The following is a 23794-nucleotide window of genomic DNA, read 5'->3' on the forward strand; positions in this document are numbered from 1 at the left end:
AACCCAAGAAAATCTCGGAGTTGAGCCATGAAAGCACCCCAGATGGTGAGAGCAGATGCAGGTGCAGGGGATAAATCACACATTACAACTGTGATGAGGGCAGAGACAGGCTTAATGGAGGAAATCACAACATTATCATAACAACCAGGTACAGCACAAAATAAGGATGCATTTCCCAGAAACAAGGGGAGCTCAGACAAGAACTGACTGGAGCGAGAAGTTCCAGCAAAAGTGAGCAAAGGGTTATCTGTAGAAAAGCAACATTGAAATCCTAGGCTTTTCCATTTCCTAACTGCCCTAATAATCCCGAGTCTACGTTATTATGTTTCTTTCCTGGGTGTAAAAGTTAGGTGTGAAATTGAAACTGTACCCAAATCTCAATATTGTTGCAGTTCCTGAAATCCGTAAAATACCAACCATATCCTTTTATTATATGTTAGTGTTTATTAAACATTTAGTCACATATAAGCTTTCTTCTAAAAGTATGGCCTTCAGACAGGTGTCATTGAGGAGTGTTTTAGAAGTTCCGAAGGCCCCAGATGTACTGAATCAGAGTCTTCATGTTAACGTGGTTCCCAAGGTGATCGATCAGCCCATTAAAAGTGGAAGAACGCTAATGTGTGGTATGAATGTGCTAGGGAACCTATGTTCTAAATACAAGGTCTTGATTATTAGTCTTCATCACCCAGAAGAACGGAAAACAAAATACCTACATTAATGCCTAAAGCAGCCTAATCACTGTCTTGCTGTCACATTGGGTTACTTTCCCATAGCTTTTTGCAAAAATGATGAGGGATTTCTTCTAAACATGTTTTGAGTGAAATTTTCATGTTCCCTTGGGAGATGTGAAAGTCAGTGAGGTAATGAAAGGGTGATCCCCACGTTAATGGGTATGGTGAGTCTGATTGAATTGAAATCAAACAAGATCTGGCACTGGGTATGTCCATGGATATCTCACCCATGGCGGCCAGGGAGGAAGTTATCCTTCTGTTAAAGGCCTTGGGAGGGATGGTCCCCGGCTCCTCCAGAATTCACGTGTGGCAGCCATGCTCGCAACGGTCGCTTGCTGGGGAGAGCGTTCCAGCCCCTTTTCTCTTGCTTGGTTATTAGTGACAGCGGAAGCCGGCATCCTTCTCGCATCACTCAGGCATGGATATACAACACAGGGGGGCGTTCACCCTCTTACCCCCACTTCCTTAGTGTCTGAAATCATCCTGCAAGACTTTGATGTTCGGAGCCTCCTTAGACCTTCACGTACAGGCACCATGCGAAGAATCGAGACCCAGACTGCATTTCAGGCAGTAGCTGTGTTAGATCCGAGTCTAGTAAGGCAGAACGCCACAACGTCCATTTACCTTTTACAATATTTTGCTTGCTCTTCTCTAAAAATACCCTCACAAAACAAAAGTCATAACAAAGAACATCAACTCTCCCCTCCACACCACGGAAGCCAGCGCATCATATTCGTATCTCGGGTGACTTAAGGAGGGCAGATAAATAATCCAATCCCAGGAATTTTATTTTTGCTCGTATACTGTTTTTTTATGTGTAAGCTTTTGAACTTGATTTTATACTGTAGATAACTCATAGGCTTTCCAGTGCCCCATCTGGGGGAATCTCTGAGGTCCATGTCATAGAGAAGATCAGGATCAAAGTTTTGGAAATCTTGTTTTGGAAGGAAGTACTAGGTCAGGTTTACCTGAATTCAATGGGCATTGCTTCCAACCGGAGATAAAATAAATCTATCTGTACATTGACTGATATGTCCTGATATATGGGATGTTGGCTATACTTCTAGTTCTATATAAGCTAAGAAAGAATTGCCTCTTTAGGGCCACTGACAGATTTCTCTGTGCCCGTCAATGATGGATTTGGGAGAGCACGAGGACACAGGTTAAAGCCAGCTTTCTAGACCAATTCCAAGCATTGCACATGCCCGATGGAGAGTCCCACCACTAGGGGCTATAATTAGCTACTCTCGTTTATTTATCTTCAGCTTCCAACCCCAGTGGGATTATTTCAGTCCCACCATTAACCTGTTGATCAGATAAAACACTTACTAAAATAGTTTTAGGGGACCTTTTTAGGGTTTCTTTGTGTTCCCTGGAGTCATGTTGAGTAGGTGGAAATTTTCTTAATTATTCATGTTTTGTGGCTGCTTGAGACAGTTTTTTCCTTAATGAGCACAGTGCTTCCAAAAGGGTAAATAGTTACTTCACAGCATTTTGCTCCAATATTTTGTCTGAGCTGACCTACCTCGTAGGAGAAAAAAGAAAGCCAAATCAGCTGAAGTCACAAGTCTTCAGTTAGGCAAGCCCATTTTTTAAGTCCATTGTAAGAGCTAGGATGCATTGAGCAATCATAGTGGGACCAGTCTTGGGCTGTTTGGGATGAAATTCTCCTCCTTTGGTGCCTCCTGGCAACACTTTAACTATTTTACATTATTATCTCTGACTTAGAAGCAAAGAAGCCCACTGAGCACTCTGGGGACCTAGGATTCAAACCAGGTCTGGTCCTATTAGAAGCCAGGAGGCAGAGCTTGAGTACTTAGTTCTGTTTGATAGCTTCTTTCTTGAGCAAAACGTAGAATTTGGCATGTGCATTGGGAAGCCTTCTGTCTCCTGCATGGAGCGCCACCGCCTGATTCTCAACAGCGGCTTACCAGTTGTTTGTAGAATGAATAAATGGAATGAAGGAACTGTGTTGAATTTAGGCTTCCTCCGGAAGCCACATTCACACCTGGAGAAGGAAGGAGCCACATTTGTACATTTCCAAGTTGTGTCCCTTCAGTGTACAAAACTCTGGTCTGAAGTTCTTGTTTTTTTGATAAGCTCGCTCTTGTCCCCAGTTAAATAACACAGTGCTCCTGAAATGGTTTATTTTCTGTATTTGTTTCATTCAGGGAACAATGTGCGAAAGCTTTGGAAATAACACATTTCATTTATAAGCTATCCTGCAGCCCACCATCGGTAATTCAGAACTATCATCCTGTATGAATTGGTATCATTACACCTTGAGAACCTTACTGAAAAATAATATTTGTGGACGTCTGACTTGCAGCACACTGCTCTGAAAGCAAGAATAATACACCAGCATTTGTTCTCATGGGAGATTTCCGTTCAGAATTTTTAGGAGAGAAATATGTTAGACCTTTATGGGATCAATCTTATGAAAATTTAAACAGTTGATGGACTCTGGGCTTTACAAATGAGATTCTGGCATAAGACCTAAACTGTATGGGATCCAGAGTGCGTCTTTTGTTGAGGAAAGAACACAAAGGAAATCAGAAATCTGACAGTTTCTGCACACATTAGGCCAAATACTCTATGGTTTGTAGATGCATGGTGACCTCAGCTAGATTCCCTTGGTATTAATCCCAGCCCAACTGTATAGGGCATTTTGATGAAAAAGATGAAGTCATCACTCTAGGCAATGAATGAGAAAAATTGATGGGGACAAAGTGAATATCTTAACATGGTCATTTGGAGTACTGGGATTTGGAGGAAATGGGGCATGTTGGGATGGGGAAGGGGGGCATGTTGGGATGGGGAAAGATATGGTATGTATTTCAGTAGAAGGAGTCCGGGTAGTAAGTGCCACCACAGGATCATCTGGAGATGGAAAGAGCCTGCCGGGGAAATGGTAAAAAGGAGTTGTAGCTAGCTTGAACAAAGAAAACGGGTCTCCAGGAGGCTCTGAGTCCCCAGCCCTCAGCACAAAGCCCGTGTTCAGTAGGTGCTTCCTAATACGTGGTTGAATATGTGGATGAGGGAGTCTTGGATGGGACACTGAATCTGAAAAGGTGCTTTTTAAAAAGTAGCAGGCTATTTTTTGAGCAGTTTTAAGTTTACAGAAAAATTGAGTAGTAAGTACAGTTTTCATATTATCCCTTTCTTTTGCACACAGTTCCCCTTAGAATATCTTGAAATAGTGCAGTACATTTTTTGCAGTTGATGAATCAATGCTGATGCATTGTTATCGACTAAACGTCATAGTTTACAGTAGGGTTCACTGTTGGAATCCTGCATTCTGTGGATTTGGACTGAGGTATAATGACATGTGCCCACCATTATGGTATCAGACAGAATACTTTCATTGCCCTAAAAAGTCCCCTGTGCTGCTTATTCACTGCCCTCTCCCTTCCCCATCTAAGGCTGTGGCAACCACTGATCTGTTTACTGTCTCCGTAGTTTTGCCTTTTCCAGCACATCGCGTAGTTGGAATCCTATAGTATGTGCATTTCCAGATTGGCTTCTTTCACCAGACAACAGGCATTTCAAGTTCTTCCATGTCTTTTCATGGCTAGATGGCTCATTTCTTTTTAGCGTGCATAATATTCCATTGGTGGACTGTAGTTCATCCAGTCTCCTACTAAAGGACATCTTGGTTGTTTCCAAGGTTTTGACAATTATAAATAAAACTGCTATAAATATTTGTGTGCAGGTTTTGTGTCCATACAAATTATCATGGATGACACATTTTAAAAAAAGTTTCTTACATGAAAGGTGAATTATATTTGAAATGGAGGTGCATGGTTGCACACCCTTTTGCAAAATACTAATTACAACACAAGGAAGTAAAATCTTCAGTCCTCTGCTAACTGCTTAGTCTGTATTATTTTACTTAGAAACTGTTGTATGAGTCAAAAGGGGCATTTTTCCTTCAAAGTATAAGTGGAGGTTATATTGTCTTATTTCTGCTCCCTACTTTAACTCATTAAACTAATTACCATATTCAGAATGATACAGCTTAAATTAGTGTTAGAGCCAAATATCCCCAAGCACACAGGTGATTTGCTTTGCTGTACCAAATAACAGCACAATCAACGTCTGCCTGATAATGATTTATCATGGGAGACAAATCTAAAATGGCCCTCATGCATCTTATTCCTTGGTTCTGAGTATGGCATTTATGTATATGGTGTGGCTTCTTGGAATGTTTATTATGTGAGTTAAAAAATTGAGGAAGATTGAACATACTGTAGCCTGTGGCATTGGCAATCAAATAGCAAAAATATGTCTTGTAACAGATGACTTGGGTTTTGCTTTTGCTTCAGAAGTCATCCGTGCCACCTCTGTGGAGAGTTGACTCTGCAGCCCCTGTCCTCCTTTTCTGGACCACATAGGTAAAGGTGCAGCCCCAAAGCAGAGGGCTTGTACCCACCAGGGCATGACCTATGTGCCAGGTAGGATGTGCTCATATTCACTTATCATTCCTGCTGCAAGGGATACCTGGCGTCCTTGTAAAATTTCAATTGCTGTGGGTTATCCTGCAGTAATGAGATGGTCCCCCTCCCAAATTTGGTTCCCATGTCTAGACTAATGATGCCACACCTACAGCAAGAGTCTATGAAAAGGTTTATTACTCACATAATGAGGCTTTCTGGGGGTCGGGGAGCAAGGTTGCTCCCAGGCTGGTCTGAAAATAGCTTGAGAGTGATGGGAAAGGAGAATGACTGACCTTTCATGGTGGGAGGAGGCAGGGACTGGGTGGGGCATTCAGGCAGGGGCTGGCATAGCTTGAATCTCCCACATCACTGCAGGGGGCAGCACCCAGGCTTTCTTATTGGCTTATTGGGCACAAGTCAGATAAGGACTGGCGAGGCTTAAGAGCTCTTCGCAGTCAAGCATCAAAAGTGGAGTCAGACCCTAATATCTCAATCAGAGTATAAGTGCATGCGTTAACTTACGAAATTAAACTGGCAGCATATGAGTATATGGTTCTCTGTGGAGATCACAAATTGTGTTCCTCTAGTTTGACCCTCATTTACTTCTGATCTGACAGCTGACAGCAACGTCCTAATCAGATCGTCCATATTTCAGTCCCTTCTGTCTTCAAGCAGCATCTATTTTTTTTCTTATGGAAAATTTAGGCATAAAAGAAAGTAGACAGAAAAGTGCAGTAAACTTGCATGTGTCCCTGATGTGCATTGAACAGCTGTGAACTCATGCCTAATCTTGTTTAATCTATACCCCATCCTCCCTTCCCTTCTTCCTCTACTAATTTGAAGAAGACAAGCAGCTATGATAACATTTTATCCAGGAGTATTTCAGTAGGTGTCTCTATTTTTCTCCCCTTATATGTTGTTTAGTGCTCTGTGATTCTCATTGAGTCCATCCAGTTAACTATGTAAGGTTTTTGAATCTGGCCTTTGGAATAAGGTTTAACCCTTACTTCCTGGCTCTTCAACTTCCTAACTTAGTGTGAGCTTGAGCAGGTCACTGTCCTTACAGAGCGCAGTTCCTCCCATCTGAGAAAGGAAGCCTACACTGTTTACTCACAGGGTTTCAAGTGTCTAAATAAGAGAGTGTGTAATAGTCATTTGCGGGCAGAGACTGCTCAGTAAATGGTACCTGTTACTCTTACTGCTTTTGTCGAAACTGTGATTGTGTTGAAGCATTGCTATGTGGGCGGGTAGTATACAGTCTTAAGTGTGGGGAATAAGATGTGACAAGAAAAAGGAAAGTAGAAGGAAAAGGATTCTCTCCCTCCCTCTGCCCCTTCCTCCACCCTCGCTTTCTCTCTCTCTCAAAAATAAATAAGTAAATCTTTAAAAAAAAAAAAGAAGAAGAACATTGATGGTTTGGTGTTTTGCACTGAATAAGGGAAACTGGTAGACTTCTTTATATCTTCAGAACCCATTGCACCTTCCTCTAAGTGGGTCATGATCTCAGGGCCTGATTTTCCAGAATGCTTTCTCATGTCTCTGTACAGAATCACTCCATAATGCCTAGAGTTTCAAATGATGCTTCTAGGTGACACTTGGTTCAATGACTAAACCTTCTAAGAACCCTGCCACAAATGGGCTTTCTGATTGCATTGCGTCCCTCTTGGGATCAATGTGGGTTAGCTGCCATGTACGGGAGCATTTCCTTCCCATCTTCAGAGAACTCAAGAGCAAATGATCTCCCTTTCTTTTGTAAAGATGGAACTGTATTAAAATTGAACATTTCTCCCCTTCAGGGCAGATCTTGAATGTTCTCGATGAGTTGAAACTGGCTAATAACACCCTCGTCTACTTCACCTCGGATCAAGGAGCCCATGTGGAAGAGGTGAGCACCAAGGGAGAAGTCCACGGAGGCAGTAACGGAATCTATAAAGGTGAGGAATCTGCCGACGTCGGTAAGCTCTGGCCTCCCAGCTCACCTGTTGGGCACTTTGCCTTGATCTTTGAGCTTTGATGTTGTTCCTCCGCTACTTTGCAGTATACAGGACCTGACTGCGTTGCAGGCATTGACCAGGGAAGTGACCATGTCGCCGTTTCTGTTAACGGTCCCCACGGAGATTAAAAGCACACTTTGTAGGTCAGGGCACTGGAATGAAGGCATGTTCACCCAGGGTAAACTCAACCTCTATACTGGATAGCTGGTTAAAACAATAAAGCTGTGTATTAGTTTCCTGTTGCCACTATGACAACACAGACTTCTGGCTTAAAACAACATAGTTTATTAAAGGTATTGTTCTGGAGGTCCGAAGTCTGAGATGGGTCTCACTGGTCTAAAATCAGGGTGACAGCAGGGCTGTGTCATTCTGCAGGCTCTGGGGAAGCAGTTGATTTCCTGTCTTTTGCAGCTTCTGGAGGCCACCTGTGTTCTTTGGCTGGTGACCTCTTCTTGCATCTTTAAAGCCAACAGTGCACAAGTCTTTGGACCTCCCTTCCTCTCTCTCTCTGACCTCTGTTTCCATAATGTCATCTCCCTCACTCACTTATTCTAACATATGGTTCCCGAAGGACTGCTATGATTCTACTTGTCCCACCCAGTCATGCAGCTGATTTTCCCTTTTCGGGGTTCTTAATCACATCTTCAAAGTTGTTTTGCTGTGGACGGTCTCAGAGGCACCAGTTCTGGAGGATGAGGTTGTGCCACTCTTTGGGAGATGGTTATTCTGCCAACCTCGATGTGCAGTAGCGTTTCGGGCTCATGCTTCATTCCCGACACAGCCTCAGCTAAGCCACCGCCAAGACCGATCAGACTAGTCGTTGGGGATGTGTGGTAGTCCAAAGTAGATCAGACCTCCTTGATCCGAGGTGAAGTAGACGAGGGTGTTATTAGCCAGTTTCAACTCATCGAGAACATTCAAGATCTGCCCTGAAGGGGAGAAATGTTCAATTTTAATACAGTTCCGTCTTTACAAAAGAAAGGGAGATCATTTGCTCTTGACTTCTCTGAAGATGGGAAAGAAATGCTCCCGTACACGGCAGCTAACCCACATTGATCCCAAGAGGGATGCAATGCAATCAGAAAGCCCATTTGTGGCAGGATTCTTAGAAGGTTTAGTCATTGAACCAAGATCAGACCTGATCCCAGGTTGCTTGTAGTGTGCACACATGGTGAATACAAGACATACATATCTCATTGCGATAAAAGGTGACCCATTCCACAGACTTAGACGACAGGCCCACAGGGGCATATCTGTGCTAAGGGTTAGGACACCCACCCGAATCTGCGGTGGCTGTGGGTTTTTGCACCAGGGGCAGGATGAGTGGAGGTGACCATGGTGACTCATCGTGTCCCAGGTAGTGGGGACCACTTCCCTAAGACAACAAGATGTGTAACACCCAGGAAAGCAGGTGACTGTAAAATTTCCCTAGCATAAGGTGAAAACGTGCTTGATTGCCCTTTTATATTCTCTCATATGGATGTTTCAGAGATTCCCAGGGATGCAGGGAATCCGAGTTTACCTCCAAAGATAGGAAAGGATAATAAATAGGATGCTTTGGTCCATTAATTGGTTTAGAAATATTGATTGGGCTGTGCATCTGGCCCTGGGCCTGAGGCAAAAATAAATATAAAATGTGATCTGTGCCCTGGAGGAACTCAGGGTCAGCCGGTGGTTGGCTGGGTGGGTGACTGAGTGTGTGGAATCAGGAAGCCAAGACCGTGGAATTTAGTAAAGGCATCAATATTTATAGGCACAAGAAATAGTGGTGCATACGACAAGGAGAGCCTCAGGAGGCCCGGGGGCCCCGGAAATGTTTGCAAAGTTGGCAAGCCTGGAAGGAGTTAGCCACGGTGCGTGCTTGCTCTCTTGTTCTGCGTCTAGCTCTGCGCATACTTGATACCGTAGCACTGGGGGTGAGAAACAGCACGCGGCTTGTCCCGCAACGAGAAGGAGTTGGATCGCTCTGCGTCACAGAGCAGCGAGGCAGAGAGGTGGAGAGAGGGTAGTGTGTTATCTGTCCCAAACATGCCTACTATGTACTTCTCTTTACACCTTCATATGTGTGTCTGCCGTCCTCTTCGGAGCACCTCGGGGCAGGGACCTTGCTCACACCTTTGGTTCCCTGGAACCTCGGACAGAAAGATTCCTGTTGAGTGCCGGTCTGGATGACCTTCATAGGATGTGCACGGCCCTTTCCTTTGCTTGCCGTTGTTACCTCGGCAGAGCGCGGCACGCAAATGCTGTTTGACGCGGGTCGGGTGAATGACCCGTCGTGTTTCCTCGGCGCAGGATTAACCCATCCCCGGCAGCCCCTCTTCTGACCAGCCCTCCCTCTGTTCATCCTCTTATTTTAGTGTAGGGAGAAGTGAAAACTTCTACTCCCGTAGATTAAGATTAGGTGTATCGCCGTATTTCAGCGAGGTTATGGCCTGTGTAGAGAGAGTCGTTTTTATTTTATTTTAGAGATGACAGCGTCTCTAAGGATGGAGTGATGGGTTGTATTGCATGCACGCATTCAGCCTTTTATTTATTCTTCCGCTGAAGGCCTGCGACGTTCCAAAGTAGGTAAGCAGCTGCCGGTGAGACACATACGTAAATCACAGTAACGGAAGCGGTTACAAAGTAATACGTGATTTGAGAAAGTCACATTATGACTGCCGTGAAGCGCGTCGGTTCAGGGAGATGACCAGATGTCCCCCGGCCGATGGATCTCGGGATGCGTGAGGAGCAAGACGAGATGGGTTTAGCATTTCGCCGTGACAGTTGACTCTCGTGGAGGTATCAGTGCTGTGGGTCAGAAAGAGAGTGTCGGGGGTCCCGAAGGACAGTCGCAAACCAGGGTTATCATAGAACCCTAACAGCATGTCAGGAGCTACTCCCTGATTTTCTTTTTTAAGAGGAACACATTGGATGTGTGAGCAGTGTTCTGCTATTTCGCTTGAGTGCTAGAAATACCACCAGCGTATGATGCTGTGTTAATATCTCAGCCCCGTTGCTGTGGCAAAACATTATCCCTTTGTCAGATCGAGGTGGAATCAGGCTTACAGTGCAACATCGTTAAAAGGCGGCTGCCCTAAAAGGAAGATATGGTTTCCTTCTAGCCGTAGGAGATGACCAAAGACTCTTCTCAGTGTCACATCTCGTTTAGTAAAGCTGTCAACTCCAGCACGCTCGTACACAGAGGAATCGCGCTGTTTAAACTCCCTGATCAAAAGAGCATCTTTTTCTGAACAGTTAATGATTTTTAGTCTCAATCAAAACCTCTCGGAAAGATCTTAAACGTATGAGTGAGTGCTCCTACCATATTACCCAATCAAATCGACTTGCCTAATGGAATCTGCGGGTGAATTGCATAGAATGGCTACAGTTAAATCATCCTTCTCCAGAGTTCAACACAATCTTCCTTTTAATCGTAGGGACAGAAGATCCCTGCGGTAGTCTTCATTTAAAAAAAATAATGTAATATTATAGGGGTGAAGGAATAGTGACACCATTAATACTTTCTCTCATTTTTTTTTTTTTTTTTGAAGGAAATGTGTTTGCAGCATGAATCTCCTGTTTAGATTTAGAGAAGGGTAAACCGTGTTGGTCAAAAGGCATCAAAGGAAATTGGGAGATAGAAGTAGGGTCCAGTGTGGACTTTGAATATGACCCTAGTGAAATTGTAGCAATCTTGGCAATGTCTTCATCCTAACAGATCCTGATACATTTACTTCTGAGAATCTCCTAAATCAATTTTCCTTCCACTGTCTACGTGTTCTGAATGATTGTGTCAACCTAATAAACCTAGCCCACCAAGTAACAATCCATGTTCCCACATAAGAATTCAGGAAGCATTGCGTCCATTAGTGCTTTTAGTTAATCTGACAGCGTTCCCATACTGAGCTGTTAGGATTTTCGCCAAGAGCAAGATAAATAAATGAACAACAAAATGTCAGAACGTTTACACTGGCCTGTGACCACATATAGCGGTTAAATGTAAAAATTCCAGCAGGGCTGTTAAAATATTGAAAATGTGCACATTGCTAATTTGAGAGCGGGGATTAGGAATCGGTGCTTTTAAAGGAACAGAGGATGTACGATCTCCATGCGACCCTGTACTGTCTCTGGGATGCACAAGTCCTGGCTCTCCGTTTGTGTAAATGTTCCCTGGGCAGGTGTTGGGTCTGTGGTGGAGGAGTCCTCAGAAAGCTCTCTTCATTCTGCACACTCATCTGGACCAGAGCTCAAGGCAATAGTCCTATAAATAGTGGTTCTCCCGTGGAAGGAGCGGCTGACCCCACTCTGCGTCACCTGATGTCTAAGTCAACATTTGAAGCTCTTAGAACGCTTCTTGTAGAGATGGGTGTAAGCAAACTCTTGGAAGCTTCTGCTCAACCATCAGTGCCGGCTCTTCCTACTCCATTGACCTGCCTCTCAAAGGTGGGGACCTCTGGGGCTCTGCCCTGAGTCCCCTCACTTCTTTACCTACACACTCATGCTCTGTGATCGCATCTTCCTGATTCTTCTTTGTTGTCAGTTCACTCTCCACCCAGGCACCTGGATGAGCTTTAATACACATGCGCTCACTGTACCGTGCTGAGTTTCCTAGGGCAGCCACAAAGTGGATGGCTTACAAACAACAGAAAGTTGTTCTCTCTCACTTCCAGACACCAGAAGTCCTAAATCAAGGGATCAGCAGGACCCTGCTCCTTCTGAAGGCTTTACTGGAGGATCCTTCCTTGCCTTCTGCTGGTCGCTGGCAATCCTTGGCTTCCCATAGCCTGTGGACGCATCACTCCAGTCTCGGTCTCCTCTGTCTTCTCAACTGTTCTTCCTTTCTTAAAACACTCTACTATATTCCCACCCACTGAGAATGAAATGTGAGGTCTGCACCTTGGCGGTACACAGTCCTACCATGACGTAGAGCTGCTTTATCTTCCTCATGCCTGTCTGCTTTTTTCTGGGGTCCCCCAGCATTTTAATCTTGTTTCCACCGTAGGGCCTCTCCATTGGCAGTTCCTTGATTTGATCTTTCATTCCCGTGTTGCCTCTGTAAGATCTCCCTGGAGAACTCCCTCAATCAGAACTCAACATACCAACTTAGTAAAATTTCTTGTGCATCTGATATGTTGTCTGTTTATAATTTTGTGCTCATGATCTATCTCCCTTCTTATAATGTAAATCCCATGGGAGCAGGGATCTGGGGTGCCTTATTCACCTCTCTGTCTCTTTGCTACAATAACCACATTGTAGGTGTTCAGTAGATACTTGCTGAATGAATAGTGAACGTGTCCCAGATTTTTCTTCCTTCTGCTCCTGGTACCATACCTGAGTATCTCCCCCTTTCTCCCCTAAAATACCCTCTTTTTGCTGGGACCGGAATAACTTCCCTAAGATTTTCTTATAGTCACGTTTAGAGTTTTCTGCCTCTTTCTCAGAGCAGAAAAGTCCCTGTAGTGTTGGAAAGAGAACGGTTAGACTAGCTCTGGCTTCATTTCCATTCCTCTCTCCAATCAAGGTCATCCTGAAGGAGGCTCTCCCCCCACCTCCCTTTTACTCTGCCTAAACACAAGTCATAAATGTCAATGGGATGGATGAAGTAACACTATCGACAGCGTCTGCATAAGCATGGGGGTGGTAGAAATCCTATTTTCCCGAGCCGTTCAGGAACGTAGACTTCCCCCACGTGCAGAAAAAGGCTTTCCAAATTCCCTGACGCCCGCGTCTGAGGCCCTCCCATTCCTGGCATCTCTCCTTTACCTTAAGTGCGGATTCCAAAAGCAACCAATTTGGCTCCTGTCTGGGTGGCTTATGAGTTGCTTCTTATACTCCCTGAATTTGGCGTGTCGTGCCCTCATGCAGTAACACAACTTTCAGAGAGCAGTGGATGCTTTTGTTGGAGGAAAAAAAAAAAAAAAAAAACAAGACCAAACAGCAAGAGGGTCTGGGAGTTTATTAGAAGGTGGTTATGCAACATGTAGGTTCTGACTTCAGATTTTGACAGATATTTTCATCAGCTTCCCCAGAGTAGGCAAAGTAGCCCTGTCTTGCTGGTGTGGGTATTTAGTGTGCCGGGAGGCATCTGCAGCCTTTTCACCTTTGAAAGAAGATCGCATTCTGTCTTCATTTCTGAGTGTGCTCATTCAGTTACATTCTAGCAACAAGCACTCGTATATTGACTCTGTACAGTATGCTAAGCATGGGGCAAGCTTCTAGGGCATGAAGGCCAAGGAGACAGGGTCCCTGAGCTCTTGTAGTGCATATTCTAATGCTGAGAGGCAGATCTACAGAGATAGTTTAGAATAACGAACTGCTAAGGGAACTCTTAGGAACGGATGCTTAGAGGTAGTCAGCCCAACCTGGACTTCCGAGAGCCTCCCAGGGAGAGATGACCTTTTGCAGGCTGATGTTTTTAAGTGCTGGCAAGGAGAGGAAAAGTGAGGAATTCATTCTAGGTGGGAGTGAGATGCTTACGGTGAGCAGAAAAGTAGCTTGGCGTTGCTAGAGATGGAAGACTAAACCAGGAGTGTCAGGGGATGTGGCTCATGAGATACCCCACATCCAAGTTAATATGTCCAATAGGGATGTGTTAAAAATAACTATTGCCATTTGGGTAGTAGTTAAAATTGTGTGTGAAGAATATCGCCCAAATCCAGTATAAGGAAAGGGTAGACGCATGCAAATAATAAACTGAGGAATGACTGTGTATCCAGTCCCTCATCTTTAGAGCTGGAATAATATGGTTGTTATTAGAGGAATATCATGAAGAACTTTTGTGAGGATTAACAAGTCAGTGCGTGCAAAGTGTTGGCAAATGTACTCAGTACATGCAAGGCATTACTGTCATCCATGAGAATACAAGATCTGTGACGGCATACGTGTTGTTTTACTCACTTCTGTATCCACGGGACCTACAACAGTGCCTCACTTCTGACTGAATACATAAGTGGAAAAAAAATTCTTGAGCTTGGGTTCGAAGGATACATAGTTTGAGTAGATGAAGACGGGATTGGAAGTCCTTGGTAAATCCACTGCTGTTTGGTTGTTGATTGTGGAGACAAGGAAAGACATCCATGATGGGTCTTGTGTTTTTGGCTTACGTGGTTGTGTAGATAGATGGACATTCTCTTGATGAATTGAGACTCATGGGCAGAGAGCTATATTTGGTTGGCAGGTGGGGAGGTGTATGAGATTGTTTGGTGTAAGAAGAGAGTCAAGGACCACGCCCTGAGGAACTCTTACCTAAAAGGTGATGTGGACAATGATGATATCATAAAGGCAATGTTGACAGAGTGATTTGGGAAATAAGAAGAAAACTAGGAGAAGAGAAGATTCAGGGAAAAGCATGAATGGTGAGTGGTGCTAAAATGGCCAGTAAGATGAGGACACAGGTCCATTTCATTTATTACCCACATGATGCTCACAAGTATATTTTTAGTGGAGAGGTGTGGGGACAGAGGCTGGACGGATGGAAGGGTGGGGGAAGGGGAAAAAATTCTCACGTTCTTTTAAGAAATTTTCTGTGCAGGGAGGCAGGCTGTTATAAGCAGGACTTGGTCGTGGGAAAGGTTGGAGCATATGTGATGATCAGGGGTAAACTTCCATAGAGAGCTAACGTACAAGGCATCACTGAGAAGCTCCAATTGCTGAGAAGATCAAGATTTATGGGGAACAGATGCATTTTTCGTTGACAGCTGGTGTCTTACTGGGGAGATGTCAACTCAAGTCAGAGTTTATGTGGGGGTCAGTGTTTGGGCAAGAATATGATGGACAATGGTGTATTACATGATCGGAGCCAATAGTCACAACCACATAGATAGGATAAGTTTAGCAAGCACCCCGAACACTGCCGTGCCATTTGGAATGATTGGGACTGTCCACTTAAGCAGAGAAGAGACCTGCCGAATGATCAACATCTTAGTGCCGTGACAGAAGGATTTTATTGCACTGTTTTCATTTGGTAGAATGTATGGCCGTGATACCACAAGGTTAAATACCGCAGTTTGGGCCCATGGTTGCAGAATCCATATCAGGGGGCAGGGTTCGTGGTTGGAGGATGGGTGTTTGATTTACTCACGTTTGAGCCGGAGCAGATGCAAGTGATGTGGTCTAGTGTGGTCGGTGCGGAGGGAGGCTGAGGTTGCATGGCAGCAGAGTGCAGGACAGTGGGAAGGATATGGTGGCGGTACATAAACTGAGCTCTGGGCAGGCGGGGAGTTGGGGTATTTCATGGTAATGAGCTCCTTTTCCTGGATGACATGCAAGGTGAGGCTCTCTTCTGAGTTTGGTAAGACTCTGGAGGAGAGAACTTTTGGAATGCAGTTGATGAGGGAAGTGAAAAGTCCTAGCAATGTTAACGGACAAACAGAACGTTGGAAATAAGAATTTCTCATCACACTCATCTACAGGAGAGCCTTTTTTTTCCCCAGCCATACTGTTCACTGATTCATCCATTATTTCATTCATTCAAGAAATAGATTGGCCAGTATAATTTGGAGAGGGTGATGCTGTGGACATCAGTTGATTAAGTGCTGAATTAGTTTGTTTTCAAGTGCTTGTGTTCCTGCTGGGATGATGAGATGTGCACAGAATTGATCGTCATGATTGTCAGGCATCCCATAAACAAGGAACTGGAAACATACGGAGGAAATGGACAGTAGGAAAACGTCGCCTGCTGTGGTGGCCGTTGGGGGCTTAATTCAATAGGAGGGGCATCATGTTGTCCAGGCTTTCAAGGATGTGTAGAATCATTTGGGGGTTGGCAGAGCAGACATCCAGACACAGAACTTTCCAGAAGGCAAGATGGGACAAGCTGTTTCCTGCAGCACTAAAGTGAGACTTAGCTCAACCAAGGTGTGATGGTGCAGAGGTGGATCAGTCCCAGGACATGGTTCGCTTTACATTCTCGGCCAAGATACGTGCTTTAGTTTTTCGACTCGCAGGAGATAATAAGAAGGTGCTCAGCTGAGTGAAGAAATGCATTGTTAGTAGAAGCCTCACTGACATTTCCACTCAATACTATAGGATTTAATATCATGGAATAAGGTTTGCTTGCTGCACTCACCTGACAGCACAATCTAAATTCAGTAACTCAGGGCAGGGCTTAGGCAACTGTGGTGTTAGGGATCCACAAATGGAGCCCGATGCCTGATTTTGTAAATGAAGTTTTATTGAAACACAGCCACACTCATTCCTTGATGTGATGTCTCAAAATATGACAGCAGAGGATGAGTGTTGGGAAAGCAATTATGTTGACCGACCCCTACATAGAGGAGTTAGCAGTTTGAGGTCATGTTCCTTAAGGAATTACTCTTTTCAAACTGTCAATTCATTTTAAGGGTGTTTTCCAAAGTTTTACCCCTCTTTGAGCACTGACATCAGGAGACTGTTGCTCTTTATTTTGCCATCAGAATAGGTTGATAGAATGCAGATCATTATTCTATCGTATCTCCCGTCTGGCCTGAATAAATCAAGGAAAGAGTAAAATATAGCATCTTGGGTGAGAAAGCATTGAATGCAAATTGCACGCTTTGCATCAATCCAGAGAAACCATGTTATGCACACATGGAGATGCCCAAGAGGAGAAAAATGGCCAAGACTGTATTTCATAAAACTCTGCACCCTGATCAAGCATTAGAATGACTGTCATATACTCTTGCCACTGAAAGTGATTTGACCTGCCAGGTGGCAGCATTAGAAAGGACAAAAATTGAAGCCTGGTTCAGAAGCAGCTGTTCCTGACAACAGTCTGGTAATAAATGGTAGAATTTTCTCTGCACTTGCTTGGAGAGACTGACGAGCTCAGCCATCATACCTTTGTGACTTCCCATCATGGCAAAGGACCATCTAGATGAGAGACATGTGACTTTGACAATTACTTGACCAGATTTTAAATTTAGACCTTGCTTCTTTTCTTTGCTCATACATTTTCAGAAAAAAAAAAAATCCAGATTTCTTACCCTGTTTTTCTTTATTTCTCTTGTAAGCTGCCTCCAACTTTCCTGCACTTAATTCTCCTTCACGACTTAAATCAAGACTCTGTTGAGTCAGGGCGGGCGTTCCTAGGGACCCCCCTGTGCTGTTGACTCCCAGTCAGAGGGATCTGTGGGGTCATGTGAGTTGTCCTTGGAGACTTGGAGTTTCTGTGGGGTGAGATCCTTGTTCACACAGTTTTGTGTTCCCTGTGGGATTCTGAGAATCAGGAAAAGCTAGGGTTCAGTAGCCCCGATTTTGGAGCTCTAGTTGGTTCTATCGCTTGCTTGCCATGTCCTGTTGGCCAGAGATTTGCCAGCTGTGGAATGGGGTACCTACCTTATAGAGGGCGGTGGGGAAGGAATGAGTTAATATCTGCAAGGAGCTTGAATCGTTCCTGGAACATGGGGCACTCCATCATTATTCCTGGTCATTGTAAGTCATTGCTTAATAAATACTTGCCAAATGAATGGAGCTCAGCATTTGAGCTCCTGTGAACTTCATTCGGGGACAACCGTAGCAACCGTCGCAGTTACTGGGAGAGCAGAAGTGTGTACTGCCCTTTTTAAGTCCGACGGGTGCATTTTGCACATAGCCCTTTCCAGGGAATGAGGAATGAGACTCAAAGCTACACCATCTGACAAGTAAAGATATTTGCTCATGAACACATGCCTGGAAATGTGTGATCATACTTTATCAAACATGTTGTTCCCTGGGGAGAGTGTGCACGGATGTGTTTATCATCTGTTAAACAGTTTTTAAATTTTTTTTTTTTTTTACCATTGCTGTTATAAAAAAACACTCCTTTTACAGCTTTAGAAAATTGGGTGAGATTCTGTTTATTGATATATTTCTCTAGTTTCTGAATATAAATTCGTAACTGTAAGATGAGAGACTTAGGTTATACACAGTGGGTTCGTATTTTCATAAAAGGTGTAAGAGTTCGTCCCGAGTATGATGGTTTGTCTTCCGAAAAGTAGCTGGGGATGACACTGTACCTGGTCCTGCCACCCCGTACATGCAAGTGGTTAGTGGACGGCTGGGTTTGGGGGCTGCACCACACTGGATCCCAAGGAAATCCTGTGCCTTCCTTGAGGGTGCTCTGAGCATTGCATTTGAGCACAGCTAAGCCCCTTCCCTGCACCCACATAGAACTCTTCCCGCCAGGGGGCTGTTCGTGGCTTGGAACTCTCTAGGGGATCTTGAATCTTTGGCAGGGTGTGACGTCTTGAGGGTCTCTCGAGGAGTTTTGTTTTGTTTTCCAAGTGGTTATACATCTCAGAGACTTCTCTTCCATCACCTGGAGGTCTGGGACCTCAGCAAATTTCCTAGAGCAGAACAGATCCCTGATGTCGGATTCATGATAGATACGTACCTCGGATGAGCCTGTGGATTCCTGTGGCACCGTCTACATTGTGTGTGTGCACGCCTATGTAAGTGGATAGGCATTTACAGAAATGGTAAGAGAGATGGAAAAACCACTCAGTTTTCTTATGACGAGATTGAGTCATATTTACAAAATAAAAGCAAGTATTTCCATTGCTGGTTTTTTCAGCTTTTTAAAACTAATAAAAATTGTACACTTAATTAAGATACACAATTCAAAATTGGGGATGTATATACATTGTGAAATGATCAGCACAATCAAGTTATTTAACTTAGCTGATACTTCACATAGTTACCATTTTTGTCTTCCTTTTGTTGTTGTTGTAGTGAGAACACTTGAGATCTACTGTCTCAGCACGGGTCATGTATACAGTGTGACAATGCGGTATGGTTAACTGTAGTTTCTTGTTGCACATTCAATCCCAGAACTGACTCTTCTTGCATAACTGAAACCTTGTACCTTTGACCAGTATCCCCCCAATTCCCCAACCCCCTGCTGGTGGCAATCGCCAGTCTACTGTCTGCTTCCCTGAGTTTGACTAGTCTCCATTCCTCACGTATGCGAGATCACGCAGTATTCGTCGTTCTGGTGTCTGGTGTATTCTACTGAGCATAATGCTCTCCAGGTTCACCCATGTCGTTTCCAATGACAGGACTTCCTTCTTGCCTCTGCCTGCAATTCCACTGTGTGTGTGTCTATGTAATCCCACATTTTTTTCTATGCATTCATCTGTTCATGGACATTTACTTCCATATCTTGGCTGTTGTGACAAAAGGTAAGTGTCGGTGAGGATGTGGAGAAAAGGGAACCCTCGTGCACTCTTGGTGGGGATGCAAAGTGGTGCAGCCGCTGTGGAAAACAAGATGGAGGTTCCTTAAGAGACTGTGATCCTGCAATTCCAGTTCTGGGTACATATCCAAAGGAAAGGAAGTCAGAATCTTGAAGAGACATCTGTGGCCCATGTTCATGGAAGTGCTATTCTAAGACATGGAGACTCTAGCCAAGGGATGGGAGGTTTGGCACGTCTCAGGCCCGCTCACATGCAGATTTGGAGCTAGTTGTCCCTTTGCCTTCACCTGGGGAGCCCCGGGAAACCATCCTTGGACATTGCCTTTCTCCTTAAAGAATACATCTGTTGACTCTTGGGAACATAAAAGAATGTGCTCAGTGTCCCAGTTTTTCTTAAGCCTGTGGTTCAGAGTTGTCTTTCTGAATTTCTAAATCCAGCCCACCTGTGGCCCTCTTCCAACATTATACAGGCAAGACAGGACCAGCTCTCTCTTGCACCAGAGGTGAAATTGTATTGAGGAATTGTGCAAATTCACAGACTTTGGTGTTGAACAAAGCTTTGTATCTGCGCTCTAGCTCACTAGATCAGTGAACTTCAGTACGTAATTTTGCTCAGCCCCCTCAGGTGTATGTATAGATAACCTCCATCTATAAATTGGACAGTAAAGGTAGCACCACTGTGGGGTAGGTGTAATGATTTAATGAGATGAAATGCATATTCTCAGCCATCATATTTTTCTTCTATAGATGGGGAGTCATAGCAGTGCCCTTGTGAGGGAGATGTAAGGATTTAGTTAATGAAATACATATCATAGTCCATATCACATCATATGTGATCAGTTAAATTTAGCCATTAGAAACAGCACATATAGGGGCACCTGGGTGGCTCAGTCAATTAAGCGAATGACTTCGGCTCAGGTCGTGGTCTCAGGGTCGTGGAATCGAGCTCCGTGTCGGGCTCCCCACTCAGCCTGGAGTCTGCTTGTCCCTCTCCCTCTGCCGCTCTCCACCACTTTCTCTCTTTCTCAAATAAATAAAATCTTTAAAACATTTTTAAAAAACAGTACATATAAAACCCCGCGAAGTAATCCATATCGTTTTCCCTGATGTCATCTAGAGAATGCAAGTATTTAATCAACTGGGGAACACACATATATCATCTCTGTGTATTTAGTATGGTTTTTACTTTGGAATCAGTATAGATTGACAGAATTACAAATATTAAAGATAGTTTCTGCTTTCCCTGTACCCAGCTTCCTCCAGCATTAACCTTCTGCATAACCACTGTTATCTGTCAAGAAATTAACATTGGAACATCACCTTTAACTGAACTATATATTTTCCACTAATGTGCTTTTTCATTTCAGGATCCAATCTGCAACGCCACATTGCACCTAGATGATACATTTTTAAAGGATTCTTTTTCATTATTGTGGTATTTTGGTCTACCTTCTTCTTTATTTCTTTTGTGTTAACCAGTGGGGCAATAAATATATACTGTAGCCATTAATTAAACAAGATCTTTATGTTACGGAGCAAACTTCCTTTGTTGTTCTTAAATTAAGTGAAGTTCTACAAACTTGATCTAGTAGAAGGACAGTCATGTGCGTATTCTATCAGTTTGATCCCAAAGAAGGATAAACATCTGAAAATTATATGAGGTTTATCTAGAAGGATAATCATGTGCATCTAGAAGGATAGTCTTGTATGTATTCATCTCGTTGAAGAATAAACACATGAAAGTTCTCTGAGCTTGATCCCATAGATGGAAAAACAAATGAAAATCCTATGAGGTTCATCAAGAAGGATAGCAGGTACATATTCTGTGAGTTTGAACTTGAAGAAGAGTAAGAGTTAAGTCTATGAGTTTGATCTAGTAGAATAGATTTTTTTAAAAATTCCATGAGCTTAATCTAGTAGAATAATAGGTGAAAATTTTATGAGGCTTATGTGGTAAAAGGAAGGCATGTGCATATCCGGTGAGCTAAATCTTACAGAAGGAAAAACAGATGAAAAATCTGTGAGTTTGATCCAGTAGGACAAGCAGCTGAAAATATTACGAGGTTCATCTAGTAGAAGGATTCGCATGTGCATAATCTGTGAGATTGATCTCGAAGAATAAACAGTTGGAAGTCTATGGGCTTGATCTAGTAGATGGATAAGCAAGTTTAAATTCTGTAAGCTTGATCTAGTAGAAGGATACATAGATGAAAGTCTATGAGCTTGGTCTAGTAGAAGGATAAGCAAGTTTAAATTCTGTGAGTGTGGATAAGCAGGTGAAAATCCCATTATCTTGATCTGGTAAAAAGGGTAAACAGGTGCACATTCTGAGTTTGATTGAGTAGAAGGATAAGCAGGTGAAATGCCGTGAGCCTGATCTACTCTACGAATAAGCAGGTGAAAGTTCTATGTGCTTGATCTCACAGAAGGATAATCAGACTAATTCACAGGTTGTGATTCCTCACTCAGCTGTTGACAACTTGAATAAATTATAGCAAAGTGAACTTCCCTATTCTTTGATGTGATATCTGTGATGCAAGAATAACAGTATTTGTCAGATAATTACCTTAAGATCATGTTGAAAAGATTTAGTGCGATACTTTCAACTTCTCATGGAGGCCGTTCTAGAAACTGCAGACTATAATATGAATTTATGTGTGAATTTTCCCTGATGTCTGTGCATACAAAACATTTAGTGCCTGAAGTTTTAAGATCTTGTTTATAAGAGGAGTTCAGGCTGTAATCGTGAGCTACAGTTCATTCTGCAATCAGTGTACCATCATCAAAAACCAGCATGACAGTCATAAGTGAAGCTTTGCTTCAAGATCCCTTGAACCTCTGTCTCCGGTAATCCATTTTTTTTTTTTTTTTTTTTTTTTTTTAAGATTTTATTTATTTATTTGAGAGAGAGAGAATGAGAGAGAGCACATGAGAGGGAGGAGGGTCAGAGGGAGAAGCAGACTCCCTGCCGAGCAGGGAGCCCGATGTGGGACTCGATCCCGGGACTCCAGGATCATGACCTGAGCCGAAGGCAGTCGCTTAACCAACTGAGCCACCCAGGCGCCCCTCCGGTAATCCATTTTTTAAGTTTCGATGGCATTTGCATCCTTTGTTAACCATGCCTCGTATTCATGCTTTCTCTCCTTGCTATGCATCTGCGTTGTCCTTCAACTTTCTTCATTTCACTCTTTATTTCATTCTTTTTTCTAAAGTCTGAAAAGGTATTTTCAAGGAGCTGAATGTCCATTCTCTCCCTTGTTTCCAGCCTGACATCCCATGGTTATTATTCCTGTGGTGTTCAGCTGTGCTCAGTGCATTTTAAAGCTGTGGGGAAGGACTTTCCGGGAAACCATGCATCTGGTTTTACCTGTCTGTGTGCTTCCTGCATGGCCTGGGGGGACGCAGCCCTCGGCTCTCTGAGCCCCGTGCTGGCAAGTCGCTGCCTGTGTCCCTCCAGGCACATCCGTTGCAGGCCTTGGAGAGCATTTTGTCTGCAGAGCCACTCCCACTGGAGCTAGCTGACCACACCATGCTCTCCCCAAACCCCTGTGCTGCTCTGTGTGCTTAGAGTCAAGTGACCTCGTATGGACAGAGCTCATTCCCTCAACGAAATGGTAAGAGCTGTCCTGCTAGTAAAGTACTAGCATTGACGGAGGGCGCCTGGGTGGCTCAGTCGGTTAAGCGACTGCCTTCGGCTCAGGTCATGATCCCAGGGTCCTGGGATCGAGTCCCACATCGGGCTCCTTGCTCCGCGGGGAGCCTGCTTCTCCCTCTCCCGCTCCCCCTGCTTGTGTTCCCTCTCTCACTGTCTCTCTCTCTGTCAAATGAATAAATAAAATCTTAAAAAAAAAAAAAAAAAAGTACTAGCATTGACGGAAAGGGCCGTATCGGGTGCTGCTGTACTTCTGTTCTAGACACTGGACGTGGCATTTGCGATAATTCTACCTAATACTCAATCGGATGCGTTGGGGATGTGAGGCACGGATGCTGGCGTTTTCTTTTCCTATGGCTGCCCTGAAAATTATCGCAAATTCGGTCGCTCAGAACAACACAGATTGATTAGTTTATAGTTCCGGAGTGCAGGTGTCCAAAATGGGTCCACCTGCGCTAAAATCAAGGTGTTGGCACAGCTGTGTGCCTCTGTGAAGGCTCCAGGGGAGAAGGTGTTTCCGTGCCTTTTCCAGCATCTAGAGGCACCTGTATTCCTTGGTGTGGGGCACCTTCCTCCATCTTCAGGGCCCGCTGCATAGCATCAGCCAGCCTCTCTCTCTGCCCTGATTCTGAGTCTCCTGCTTCCCTCCTCCCCTTATAAGGACGCTTGTGATCACACTGGACCCACTCAGATAACCCAGGGTCATATTCCAGATTATCCTGGGGATATGGTTCCCCTATAAGATATACCGTATACCTGCTTCCCTCCTCCCCTTATAAGGACCCCCGTGATCACACTGGACCCACTCAGATAATCCAGGGTCATATTCCAGATTATCCTGGGGATAT

At 44.0% G+C, this 23794-nt stretch overlaps 1 protein-coding gene across 7 annotated transcripts in view; it reads left to right on the forward strand.

The window, feature by feature from the left end:
• The window catches only part of STS (steroid sulfatase), a 548358-nt gene that overhangs the window by 113350 nt on the left and 411214 nt on the right, over nt 1-23794 (forward strand). For all 7 annotated transcript variants that reach the window (XR_004297752.1, XM_032391161.1, XM_032391165.1 and 4 more), the window contains one exon: nt 6964-7101. Coding sequence is in view for 6 of the 7 variants with exons in the window: in XM_032391161.1 (XP_032247052.1) it covers nt 6964-7101 (138 nt within the window). In the remaining variant the exon portion in view is untranslated. The remainder of the gene's footprint in view (nt 1-6963; nt 7102-23794) is intronic.

Source organism: Phoca vitulina, unplaced genomic scaffold, assembly GCF_004348235.1.
Source record: "Phoca vitulina isolate PV1807 unplaced genomic scaffold, GSC_HSeal_1.0 scaffold60, whole genome shotgun sequence".
NCBI classification, from domain to species: domain Eukaryota; kingdom Metazoa; phylum Chordata; class Mammalia; order Carnivora; family Phocidae; genus Phoca; species Phoca vitulina.